Raw genomic sequence first — 12,639 nt, 5'->3', positions numbered from 1 at the left:
AGCCCTGGCCCCGCCCCCCCCGCGCGCTGCGGCCGTTGAGGAGCGCCGCGCGCTCACCCCCCCCCGCTCCCGCCTCGCCGCCGCCCCGCGCGCGCCGGTTCCCGCGCCGCCAGCCCGCCAACCCCCAGCCCGGGCCGCGGAGGGCAGCAGGGCGCGCGCCGATTGGCTGGGCGGGCCTTGGCGCCGCGCGCCCATTGGCTGGCCCGCCCCGCCCTGCCTTGGGCGGCCTCAGCGCCTTCGATTCAAATCGGCGCTGCTGCTGCAGCTGGGGGCGGTGCTGTTGTTGCCGCCGCCGCAGCAGCTCCCGGTGTTTAAAGCGGCTCCCGCCACGCCCCGCCCGCCAGCACCGGCGGCCAATGGGCGGGGCGGGGCCGGGCCGTTGGGCGCGGGCCGGGCCCAGAGGCGGGAGGCGCCGCCGGGTGCCGCGGGGGGGGCGCCGCCGCCTCACGGCCGTGTCCCCGCAGGCAGAGCGCCGCGCCCCCGGCAGGATGCAGGCGGCCGAGGACGGGGACAGCGCCAAGGACGAGGACAAGGTAGGCGGCTGGGGGCGGCGGGGGGAGCGCGGGCAGGGCTCGGGGCGGCCGGCAGCCCCGCGGCTCGGCGCCTGACCGCGCTCCGCTCCCCGTGGCGCAGGAGAACCGTCCCGCCCCGCCCGGCACCCCGCGGAAGCAAGCGGCCGCCTCGCCCTCCGTGCCGGCCGAGCCGCGGCCCGGCTGCCAGCCGCTCGCCACCCCGCCGAAGCCCGGGGACGGGCTGGCCGCGGAGCCCTGGACGCCCACCGCCAACCTGAAGGTGCTGATCAGCGCCGCCAGCCCCGAGATCCGCAGCCGGGAGCGCAGCAAGGAGCTGTCAGGCGCCGCCGGGGACGGCCGGCAGCCCCAGTGCTGCACGCAGGTATGCTCTGAGGGTCTCCTCTTTGCCTTTTTTAAAAAAAAACACCTTTCCTGAAGACTATTCCCTATAAAAACCTCCAAGCCAACACACTGCAACCCTTCCTTTCCAGCTCTGACTTTACAGCCTTTACAAATGTAACTAACAACGCCACACTGTTACACACAACACCCAGAGTGTTTCTTCCACAGCTAAGCTGTTCACTGTATACATTCACACACTTGTTGTAAAATGTTTCAAGGTCTCTTCTTATTTCTGCATAGGAGCACTTATCTGGCGACGAATATGAAAAATTGCAACCAAGTCGCAAGGAGAAAAGCCTAGGGTTACTGTGTCATAAATTCCTAGCCCGATATCCTGATTACCCCAGCACTGCAGAGAACACTTACATTTGCCTCGATGAAGTAGCTGAAGAGCTCAGTAAGTTGCTGTATATGCCATTATACGTCCTCATGCAAATGTGCCAATAAACCACCCTTCTGTGTTTATTACTTTCTTGCTCCATAACATTTTGAATGCTCACTGTGTACACTCACATTTACCTAAACACAGCTTTACAGCCTTTGTTCTTACCACAGTTCTTTTAAGAAGTTCAAGTTTGCTTGGTGAACTGAATCAAGACCCTCTGAATAATGTTTGAGATTAAACATCTACTTTACTGCAGATACCACAAATAACCAGTTGCATTTTTTGAACCTAGAAACTATGGCTAAGATTCGTGGCTGACTTTTCTATGTCAGGAGCTAGCATTTCTGATGCTGAGCCCACAGTTTCCTGTCCAATCATGACATCAAAGCAAGAAACTACTTTCTGCTATCTTGTATCGCACCAATGATCTGTTGAGAGTCCAAGTTGCTAGCAGCTGAAGCTTTTTTTTTCTGTAAGAGCTACAAGAATACAGTATCCTGCAGATTGGATGAACTGCAAATACTATCCATACACTTCTGTACAAAATATCATCTGTTAAAAAACACCTACTCAAAAATGAGAATTGAATAGACAACAGAAAAGGCCAGTATGCTTTTTACTGTGAGTTTCCAAGAGTATTTAACAAGGCAATCTAAAAATGATGCAGTGAATAATTAAAAATGCTTTTTTTAATCTGAACTGAGACCCATCTAATGGCACCACTTGTAACAGTGAGCTTTAGTTCTTAAGATATACTGTAGACCAAGAAGAACTTGGTCTACAGTACAAGACATACAAGAATAACTTGGTCTGGAAGAGCAAGTCCTTGCCATGTCTGAAGCAAGAATTGTTTTCTTGCCCGCAAGATCTGTAAGATTTATTTTCAGTCAAGTTGGTACTTAGGCGTTGGTGAAAATGCCTGAGAATTATATTAGGAGGGGGGAGTATGGGAAACTTCATTTTTCTGTGCAAGCTGTGTATCAGGTAAATGAATGAAAAAAAGTATTTTATGTAGTAAAGATATCATGTTGATCTTCCTTTTTTTTTTTTTTTTCTTTATTTTAGATGTTGAACGTAGACGAATATATGATATCGTGAACGTGCTAGAGAGCCTACACATGGTGAGACGCCTTGCCAAAAACAGATACGCTTGGCATGGGCGACATAATCTCACCAAAACCTTGCAGACCTTGAAAAAAGTTGGAGAAGAGAACAAATACACACAACAAATTCAGATGATCAAGAAAAGAGAGTATGAGCATGAATTTGATTTAGATGGTGAAAGAAACGAAGAAATGCAGAGGTCTTTTGTCTCAAACGAGAATTCAGAAATGTGTTTTGTCGAGCTCCCAGGAATGGAATTTCGTGCTGGTAATATTTCTCTACAATGCCAAGAAGAATATGTACTCATGATTATAAGTATCTGTGCCCATAGAAAAAAAAAAACACTTATTGGTATTTTTTTCTAAAACATTACTGCCTGAAAAGCACCACATCTGTTCGTGGTTGGAGGAAGTGCTGTACTTTCTTCTAGTTGTCCTATTTGATTCTTACACGTGTTTTACTTTTAGGGGTCAAGAACAAGGGGGGAACAACAGGTGAAACTAACAAACACACTCAACATATAATCAAACTGCAGGATGTTACAGAAGCCAAAAGTCTACATGACACCATAGATTATTAATTTTTAAAATTTAGGTTTGATTCATGGGAGAAATGCTCACTAACGCTTGTTAAGTTTGTTATACAATCTACAGTTAAACATCTCTGAGAGTCCAAGTCAGATGATAGGAAAGGGTATACCAAGGGAGACACCACACTCTTTGCTGTGTAGTTAGACGTGCTATCCACCTAATTACCTGATTCTTGCCATGTAGAGACTCAATGCTGGAGTCCGTGTTGGTCTTGCCTAATTGCCGTATTGTTTGTTCTCAGCATTGTTACTGACAGACTTCAGTGTTTTTAAAAGCGTTTGTAGCTGCCACATCACTTACTGCTTTAATCCTTTTTTCCTGTCTGCTGCAGCATCAGTAAATAGCAGGAAAGACAAGTCTTTACGAGTGATGAGTCAGAAATTTGTGATGCTGTTTCTTGTATCAACTCCTCAAATAGTAAGCCTTGAAGTTGCTGCTAAAATCTTGATTGGAGAAGATCAGTTAGAAGACTTAGATAAAAGCAAGTTCAAAAGTAAGTAAAATGCTACTGTTCCTGTTTGCTTTTTGATCATGCTTTAAATAGAAACACACAGTGTAAGCTAAATGAGCTATATCTAGTACAAGATTATGTAGTATAAAACGTTGTCATCATCTTACTACCATTTGTATTTGAACTTCCAAAAACCCAGTAAGCTCCGTGCACAGTTTTTATTAGGGATCCACCTGTACACTGTCATTCATACACACCATGTAAGAGAAGTCCATAGAATCCTCTCATGGTGAAGTAACGTCCGCTTATCGGTAACGATTTCTCCAGCAATCTGTGACAGAGATGGGCATCATTTCAGCAAAAGTTTCTTAGCATCATGCAAATCCGTGTTCTGGTCATATAACTTACTCGATGGAAATCTAAAGAAATGCTTTAAAAGTCTTGTTAATAGCTTAAACGCTTGAGGAAGCGAAACCCCATGTTGTAACTGCCAATTATTTCTTCATTCTTTTGCCCTGCTTTCAGTTCCCTGCGCATTTCCTCCTCTTGCTCATCATTCAAATGTAAAGGTACTTCTAGGTCCAGGCCGGTATATCTATATTAATTGAAAATGTGCCTGCTCTTGAGGCATTAAGAATTAATTTCACATTTAATTGAAAATTACACCCTTCCTTGCTTCTCAGACGACAACTTTTTTTTTTTTTTTTGGTGAAACTATGCAACAGACTGATCCTCGCTGGTTTCAGTTCGTAATTTCCTTTCCATTGCATCTTGGCAAAACAGTGTGTGTGGGTAGTGTTTTTTTGTTAGTTGTCATTTGTTCTTCTTTCTCCATAACATCTATGTCTTGCTAACAGCATTTTCATGCTGTGCCATCCATGTGTAAATACTTACGGTATCACATTTTACCATCTTCTTGGTTAAGAAGCGCAATCTGAAGTTCTGTGACTTCCTAGACTTTACATTTTCAGTAGCAGAAGCTTTGGATTAAGCACATTCTGAGTGGTTAAAAAAATCACTTGTAGTTCTACTACTGCCTAAAACCTTTTCATAATGGTTGAGCCTGAACACAGTTAAAAACATGCAGGATGATCATCCTGTTGGAGTTCAGTGTGTCTCTTCTCCATACTTTCAGTGTTCTTCCTTGCATATGTACACCTGCTTTAGAAGTTGCTGGTTTTCACTATAGAATTTGTGTAGTTTTGGCCAGTATACAGGGCCTAACTTGTTTTGAAAATGTGTTTTTCCACATTTAGCATATTCTTACCACTATATAGATTTATAGATCTTTGTCAATCCACTTTAAATTTGAATTTTATGATATGATACATTATTTCGTAGCACAAATGCCTGTTCCATAAAATAATTTTCATAAAGAAATTCAGAAGGTTTTTCCTTTCAGCTGCTAAAAGGCCACAGTCAAATTTTTAATCTGATCCATGGTATCTTGCTAATAAGTATCGCTACAACTTACATTTGTTTTCTTTTATTTCAGCCAAAATTAGAAGACTTTATGACATAGCAAACGTTCTCAGTAGCCTTGAGCTTATCAAGAAAGTTCACGTTACAGAGGAGAGAGGTAGGAAACCAGCATTCAAATGGACGGGACCTGAGGTCTTGCCAAGTATTCAGGGTAGGTTACGCATCATTTTCTTTTGTTCTGCTGATTGTTGGGCTTTCTTCTTCATTTTGAAAATCTTTTACCAAAAGACAGAGTAAACTAGGCAGAGAGTCTTTGACAGTCACATTGTATTTGGTCCACAACGACATAGCACACTAGTATTTCTTGGAATGTCCGACATATTTCCACATAGCACATACTCCTATATTGTGACTCTTGCATTTCCATTTTTGCTGTTGCTAGTACTTCAATATTTATAAGCTAGGTGCAAATAATTGCTTTACATTACTGGATCTGCATGTGATACGTACTTACTCTTTTGTTTCTTCTGCTTTTTAGACGCAAAACTTGAAACAACTTCTGCGACCTCCATTCCACATGTTTCAGAACACATTGCTTCCAGAGAGCAGTGTTCAAAAAATCTCTTTCCTTCAAGCGTCAAGCAGAACTTCACTCGGCATCCGTCCCTAATGAAGTTGGTTAAAAGTATAGAAAATGATAGAAGGAAGATCCAATCTGCTCCAGCCAGTCCAGTTAAAATAAGCACAAGTATGTAGCTAAAAACTGTATTTGTTTTCTTGTTGTTTATTTTTTTTTCCTGAGTATGTTTCTGACTTGGACATAGAGTTTTGCATTAAATATCCAGGCTTGCCATCATCTCATAGGAGATGTGGATGCGTGAGTATGCCTGCTTACAACAAACACATGTTTGAAAAAGTCAGAAATAGACAAGATGGCAGAAATACATATTCCCTGTAAAACGGATGCATTAGAATATTGATAGTGAAAACAAATCTAAAATAATCCATGTTCAGTGAATAAGCTCTGCAATTACTAGAACTCTTTCTAGTTTTAATGGATGAAATCCCATCACAGCCTGTGCTGTTGCAGTTACAATGTAAATATTACTGGTTACAAACTTTGTGTAGTATAGTTTATTCTCTAGATATTGTATCTTTCTCTATGAACTGCTTTTAACTGTGGCTGGTTGCGGAAGCTGCATTTTATATCTTGCTATCTCAGCAGTTCTGTCTTCCATAAAATTGCCAGAAAATTACCTATCCATGTTTATGTTCTTGTTAAGTGTCTTCTTTGGAGGGGAGAAAAAAAAACTGAGGCTTTAATATTTTTTTTGATGTAAGTTACCATCCAATTGATCAAATCAAGTCTGGGTTGGAGTTTATAGATAGCACGGAGTCTCTTCTCATTAAACGTGTATGCCACATTAAATAATGCCGTCTCAAGGTAGAAAACTTACATGTTTGATACATCATCTGTTTTGTTTTCCCCCTTGCAGCAGGTACTGATCAAAATTTATCAGCTTACACAAGTAAAATGTCTCAGCTTGCAGCGATCGCTCAACATCAGCTGGAAGGACCATCAAAGTAAGTTTGCAGAAGCGTTATATTGACAAGTTGTATTTTGTCACTGACCATTAAGTTCAAACTATACTTGTTTTGAGTCAGGCAATAGTCAGCAAAAAACAATAAGCCCTGATAGTGCAGGCTATTTTTTTTTACTTACTATTTTCTGTTTAGTGGGTTGAGACACACAAGTTCATGGTAAGTCTTAGTATTACAGAAAATAATTAGTATTTCTGAATGAAGATATTAAAATACGTGTTTGGGCATTTTTGTTTGTTTCTTTTTTTTCTTCTTAAGGAAAGCAAAAGGGATGAAAATGAAATTGCCAAGATCCACTTTGGAAAATAATCTGTCCTCACCTGAGGTAGCCCCCAAGCCTGAAACTCACACTGCAGCACCCTCTCAGAAGTCAGTCCTCACTCAGCCACTAGGTGTCTTATCTCCGAGCCACAGTTCAGTATCACCAGTAATACTACCTCAGACTCATTCTGGCGTTTCATACGCAATATATCTGCATCCTTCCCAAGCCCACACTGTGACAACATACAGCCCAAGTTTCACGTTACAGCCTCTACCATGTGCTAATGTGACAGGAATTAAGAGTATTAATTCAAAAGTCTTAAATGAAATAACCACCAAGGAAGTGGACAATCACATAGCTGCAGATGATCCATCAAAGTCCTTGACATCTATGCAATCTGAATCTTCATCACAGAGGTGCCTTAAAAGACCACAAGCATTACAAGAGAATAATTTGATTAAAAAGTATAGAAGTGATGAGGAAAGCCTTGATACTTCTGTGGTAAGTTTTGTTGTTTTTTTTTTTAACCTGTTCTATAGCCTAAAGATGGTGCCACCTTCTTATTTCAAACTGATTTAGGAGCCTGCCCAATGTTGTCCAATTTGTAAATTAATCGTAAAGAAGCCAGACAAGGGAGTAACCTTATAAATACATAATCCTTTAGCTGACTATAGAGGCATTTGTGCTACAGACTTGTATAACTCTTGCAGTACTGGAATTTCAGAATACCTGTTCTTTTACCTTTGAGGAATAATTTTGGAGGGTATGCAAACAGTTAAAAGACAAAGTTGTAATTGTCTGCTGTTTCTGAGAATTTGTTAAAGTGTACAGACATCTTCAGAAAGAAACAACTCCCAAAACATTTTTTCAAGACTTACCTACTTAAGAATATGATTATGGAGCAGTTCAGGTTACTCATCTTTGTAGAAGGACTGACATTCATTCTTGGCTTTGAAGGTGTTGGGAGGAAAAGTAGACACATGAGAGTTACTGGACAGGTAACATCTCCCACATCCTGACACCTAAATATTTCTTTCCAGCGTTGTACTTCGTTAACATTTTAGGCATAATAATACAACACAGTAAGAAAATAAGAGGTTCAGATAGACTTGATGTGGTTGTAGAAACTAGGTCTGGATCATTTTCCACTTCTCAGTTGCTGAATGTTTTAGTGTCTGTAAATTATCAGTCTGCTTTAAATTGTGCTTGGCAAAACAGCCGTGAAATGTTACCAGAGTGATGTGGCTGTGTGTGGTACCAACTATCTGCCTGCTGTGAAGGAACAAGAGGGGATAACATAGAACTGTTTCTCTTACAGACTACAAGTTTTTATAGCACAAACTCTCTTTTCAAACATATGAATGTTGTCGTAGACCTGTAATTGAGAATGTCAAGTCCTTCCCAATGTCTACCTTTGTTTTCATATATACTTTTTTTTAAAGGGAGAGTCCGTTAAAAATGAAAGACCACCTTCCAGTGGCTCACAAATGAATCATGAAACGGACAATTTCCAGGACGAGAAACAGAACGAATCTGAAACATTAGACCTAAGTGTGGCAAGTTGCTCTGACCAGTGTAAAAGAGCAGATGCTCCAGAAGATGACACCAGAACCAAACCTAAACAAGACATTCCTGTGGCATTTGCCATTCCTGCTCATGAGGTAAGGTTTGTCATGGAACGCAACATAGATTGTCATTACCTAGAAAAACACCACTTGGAACAATTTGCAAAAGAAACAGAATTGTAATGAACTACATCTATATAGATTGCCTTTAGTTGGATTATCTTTAGTGTGCTTTAAGAAAAAAACTTAATGTAGGGCCATTCTATTTCTGAATTAAGTACACAAATAAGAAGTAGTAAAATGACTTTCAGGCTTTGATTGGGATGAAGACAACTAAGCCTAAGCAGACAGAGGCAATGCTAAAATACTATACCTTCCTAGACTGTTGTTTGTGTACATTTCATTTCAAATACTTTCATTTACAGTGGAATCTATGTAAAATTCTGTGTTCTGCACTTAAGACTTCCTGCTACAGAGAACTTGAATATCAAGAACAGTTCTGCTGACAAAAACAGACCTTGTAAATGCAAAAGGATTGTATAACAATGTCGTAAAAAAACACAATCCTGGAATGAGATGACATGATGACTACAGAGTCCAGGTGCTTCTTCTGTCCAAAAGTAGTATTCCACATAAGGATTTCTTTTGTCAAGTCTAATTGTACTGTGTGGACTGACAGTTCCTCTCCCAGGGTATCATCTGGGAATTGAGCCAGTTGATTTCTGTGGACTAGAACAGTCTTGTTTGGCAATGTGTGGCTGTTTGGCAATGTGTGGCTGAGACTACCTTCAGTCAGAAGTTAGTACAGGCATGGAATATAGGAATATAGGGAGGATAAAGAATAAGGTGGTGGCAAGGGGAATACAAGTTTGTAGAAATACTTGCATGTTTGTTACATCTTTGGGGTAAAGGTATGTCGTTTTCTTTCTTTTTCAGAACTTTTTTCCATCTGGCTACCTTATTCCTCTAACTCACTGCACCCACCATGGCAATAAAGCAAGCCTTTCTAATAAAGAGAAAGCTGGGATATGTTCGTTACAGCACAGTTCCTTCAGCTCACCCCCTGCTGGTGAGTACTAAACAAGATAGGTACACAGTTGTCTGGTTCAAAGGACAATGAGCCAGACTGATCGTACTCAGGTCCAGAAGACACAGTGTAAGAGCCTCAATTCTTAATTCCTTCAACACTTGATTTTTCTGTTTCAGGTGTCATTCCAGTGACAGCATCTGAACTGAAAGCAGTTAACATTCCTGCTTTTCACATAACATCCCTGAATATAATGCTGTCGCCAACTTCTATAGCTGCTGCTGCACCTGTACTAAGCAACTCCTGTCTCACTTCAAGCAACACCAGTTCTGCCCAAAATCCAAATTCTTCAGTTCTGAACTTTACACTGCAACACGTAGGACTAATACCTGCTGGTATGCAAGTTCCTGCAAATCCTGTTCTTCAGCATGTACCAATCTCTCCAAAAGCAGAAAATAGTAACCACAGCTCAGAAAGCACGAACTTAAAAGAGGAAAAGGTAAGTAAAAACATTGCAACTTCTTTGACTATGTGCCCAGTGGGAAATAATAGTGCAGTAATTCCTTTCTGCAAGTAAATTTTTTAAACCAATATTTTTTCAATCTTGATTTATAAATCACTAGTGACCACAAAAAGCAGTGAAGACTAGCATAAGTACAATGTAAGTGAGAGGTTACAAAGGAAGAACACGTATCCTAGTTGTTGAGGATGTGGAGCCAGCTGGAGAATGACAAGGTGTGAAGAGACAACTGTCCTAGAAGATTTTGGATGAACCTGAAATAACATATCCTTAAAGTAACAGATCTGTTACTTTATCTTTCCTTGTCAATACTTTCCTAATTTACTCTCAACTACTTCTACTTAATTGTAGCTTTTATTCATAGGATAGCAGAGCATTATAACAGAATCTTGTTTCCTATGGAGTTTTCTCTGTGTAATATATATAATACTGTATTGCCTAAGGTCTGTTTGCGCTAAAAATAGAAGACAGATTTGAGAAAGCAGTTTCTCTATTTAATCCATTTTGTATAGATATACATATTTCAAGGAAAATAAATAGTTTTATTTCTCTCTGTAGAGTTGTTAATTTAAAAATTTCAGGAAACTGTTTGCTAATATCCTGCAGAAACCTAAAACTGTAATTCACTTTTTTTTTTCTTAAATGAAAGTAAACTCTCTCTCTTCTCTAGCCTAGTGTTCCAAAGGAACCCGAAGAGCCCCAGACAACAACAGAAATGTTTTTCCGCACACCAGGAGGGCCAAACACAGTATCTACACTGTCTGCAAACTCAGATGGTACTGACAGAACCTCTCAAGGAACCCTATATATTCCTCAACGAAAACTTGAAGTGTCAGAAGACTAGTTTGGGGATATCAACTTGCTGACTGTGTTAACAGGCATAATTACTGATAACACACTGCACACAATGAATTGTATTATGGACAAAACATGTTTTGGCAAGACTGCAATACTGGAATAGCCTTAATGCTTTAGAATTAAAACTGGCTCTTAATGAGAAAGTTAGTGTCTAATATTTTTTCCAAAAGACTTACTTAAGGAATTATAGCAGCAACGTTATGTATCGAGTGTTTTCTGTGTTGCTTTTCTGCTATGCAAAGTAACTGAAATTGCCTTTGTACAGAAAGGTACAGTCTGTCAGTACATATTTTGCACAAAGAAAATACTGTGAGTGTGTACATATTTTGTTTTAACAAAAAGACCATAGTTAAAATTTCTTTTGCTCCTATGTTTGATAATGCTCTTTTGTAAAGTTAGTAAAAAGAATCTTAATCAAGTTTTATATAAGTTAAGAATTATTTATACTGCATTGTAAAATCAATTTGTTCAGATTCAACTTACATCAAACTGTCAAATTTTGGCAGTTTTTTTGTTCAATGAAATTAAATTACTGGAGTTGAGTAACACACTGCACTGGACTCTTTTTTTAGGGGTGTGTATAATATGAAGAAAGGGACAATGGTATTTCATCAAAAAAGTGCATTTCAGTACCTCAGTCTCCATTTTTCAACTCTCTGTAGAGCTTCCCCATACCAATTAGAGGAAAATTCTCATGATAGTTAGGAGTAGAAATACCTAGAATATTCCATCAAGTGCAGTTGAGATGTTAAGGAATGAAGAAGTTACATAGCTTGGGCCTCACACTAACAGCCAATTTCAGTAAGACTAGGTAATATTACCTTGCCTCTGCTCTGTTAGAATTTGAGCCTGATACTTGCTGTGTTACACACAGGAAATAGGTACTCTCAATAGTGGACAGGCTTCAAGCCTAAGATGAAGTTTCTTTACTATTTTCCTAAAGGTTTTGTATCTATGTGAAACAGCTTGTGACAGAAATCACACAGACATGGTTCCTGAAGCACCAGCTCTTCACTGTTACAATGTAAAGTCTGGCTTCTAGAAGGAGGGGGTTCTGCCTCTCTTGAACATCCCCAAATCACTCCTGGTACAGAAGAAAGGTGGTAGAATAAACTGTAGCAAGAAAAAAAAAAAATGAAGTCTGAACCCTGGAAAACCCATTCACAACTACAGAGATGAGCTAGATTATTTCGAGTTCAGTAATGTTCTACCTGCTCTTGCCCCCAAAATAACAAGTGACAAAGCAGAAACCACCTTGTGCTGCAAATACTTAAACAGAAAAAAAATTACTGGTTTCATACAGAATTACATAATTGAAGGACTTGTCTCCCTGAATTCCTTCCTTTGTTAAAACTATTTTTTTTTATTTTTTTTTTTGATAGAGATATCCTAAGGCAGAACTTTGGTTAAAGCTTCGCTACCTTTTCCTTCAGTCCACCTTAAGTTTTAAACACTGCTCTAACTTACCCTAGCAGAGGATCAATGTATAACACTATCTTATTAATCTTTCATAACAGCCTGCCACAGCAGAGGCCATAATAGTGCTCCATGAAATGTTTACCTTGTCCTTAGCCCTAATCTGCCTGGATCAGCTGTGAAGCAGAAGTTGTAGTAACGCTATGCATGTGTAGTACATGTATGGCATTTTTTTCCTTTACTGTGCTGTATGGGGACATAGTGAACATTTTAACTTAAACCATCAACAAGGAAGGGAAGAGAAGCCTCACAGAACAGAGGTCTTGCCTCAGCCAAGAGGCAGCACAGTTCATTTCCACTTTCTAGCTGAGATCGATGTCAGCTTCTGAGTGTTGCTTCTCCCCTTCTGCAATTTTAAACAGTTTAAGTTAAGCCACACGTGTTTAGATACATACACTGGAGTCTCTTCAGTGCTGAAGGACGAAAGGTAAAGCCTCACATTCATCTTAGATGACAAGGAATA

The 12,639-nt window shown here is 40.4% G+C and overlaps 1 protein-coding gene across 2 annotated transcripts; it reads left to right on the top strand.

The window, feature by feature from the left end:
• The first annotated feature begins 278 nt into the window (after positions 1-278).
• On the top strand, positions 279-11,250 carry E2F8 (E2F transcription factor 8). 2 transcript variants are annotated; one of them, XM_027458931.3, is made up of 13 exons: positions 279-533; positions 634-894; positions 1,155-1,311; positions 2,365-2,670; positions 3,325-3,486; positions 4,940-5,077; positions 5,405-5,614; positions 6,363-6,450; positions 6,727-7,231; positions 8,173-8,391; positions 9,232-9,364; positions 9,502-9,821; positions 10,513-11,250. In XM_027458931.3, exons 1-13 carry the CDS (start codon positions 357-359, stop codon positions 10,684-10,686), a joined length of 2,850 nt encoding a protein of 949 aa, XP_027314732.2. In that variant the 5' UTR covers positions 279-356; the 3' UTR covers positions 10,687-11,250. The 2 variants fall into 2 exon arrangements, with proteins under 2 accessions (XP_027314732.2, XP_071895233.1); XM_072039132.1 differs by lacking the exon at positions 634-894 and having other exon boundaries at positions 280-533.
• Positions 11,251-12,639: the final 1,389 nt, after the last annotated feature.

The sequence above is a fragment of the Anas platyrhynchos genome, chromosome 5 (assembly GCF_047663525.1).
Source record: "Anas platyrhynchos isolate ZD024472 breed Pekin duck chromosome 5, IASCAAS_PekinDuck_T2T, whole genome shotgun sequence".
In the NCBI taxonomy this organism is placed as follows: domain Eukaryota; kingdom Metazoa; phylum Chordata; class Aves; order Anseriformes; family Anatidae; genus Anas; species Anas platyrhynchos.
Note: the sequence above shows the minus strand (reverse complement) of the source record. Positions and strands in the feature narration are given on the sequence as shown.

What these genes read in the sequence shown, in the direction of transcription:
- E2F8 (XM_027458931.3), top strand. Translation starts at nt 357, where the DNA reads ATGGGCGGGGCGGGGCCGGGCCGTTGGGCGCGGGCCGGGCCCAGAGGC. An exon ending in GCGCCAAGGACGAGGACAAG is followed by an intron (nt 534 to 633) that starts GTAGGCGGCTGG and finishes CCCGTGGCGCAG; the next exon opens with GAGAACCGTCCCGCCCCGCC. An exon ending in AGGAATGGAATTTCGTGCTG is followed by an intron (nt 2,671 to 3,324) that starts GTAATATTTCTC and finishes TGTCTGCTGCAG; the next exon opens with CATCAGTAAATAGCAGGAAA.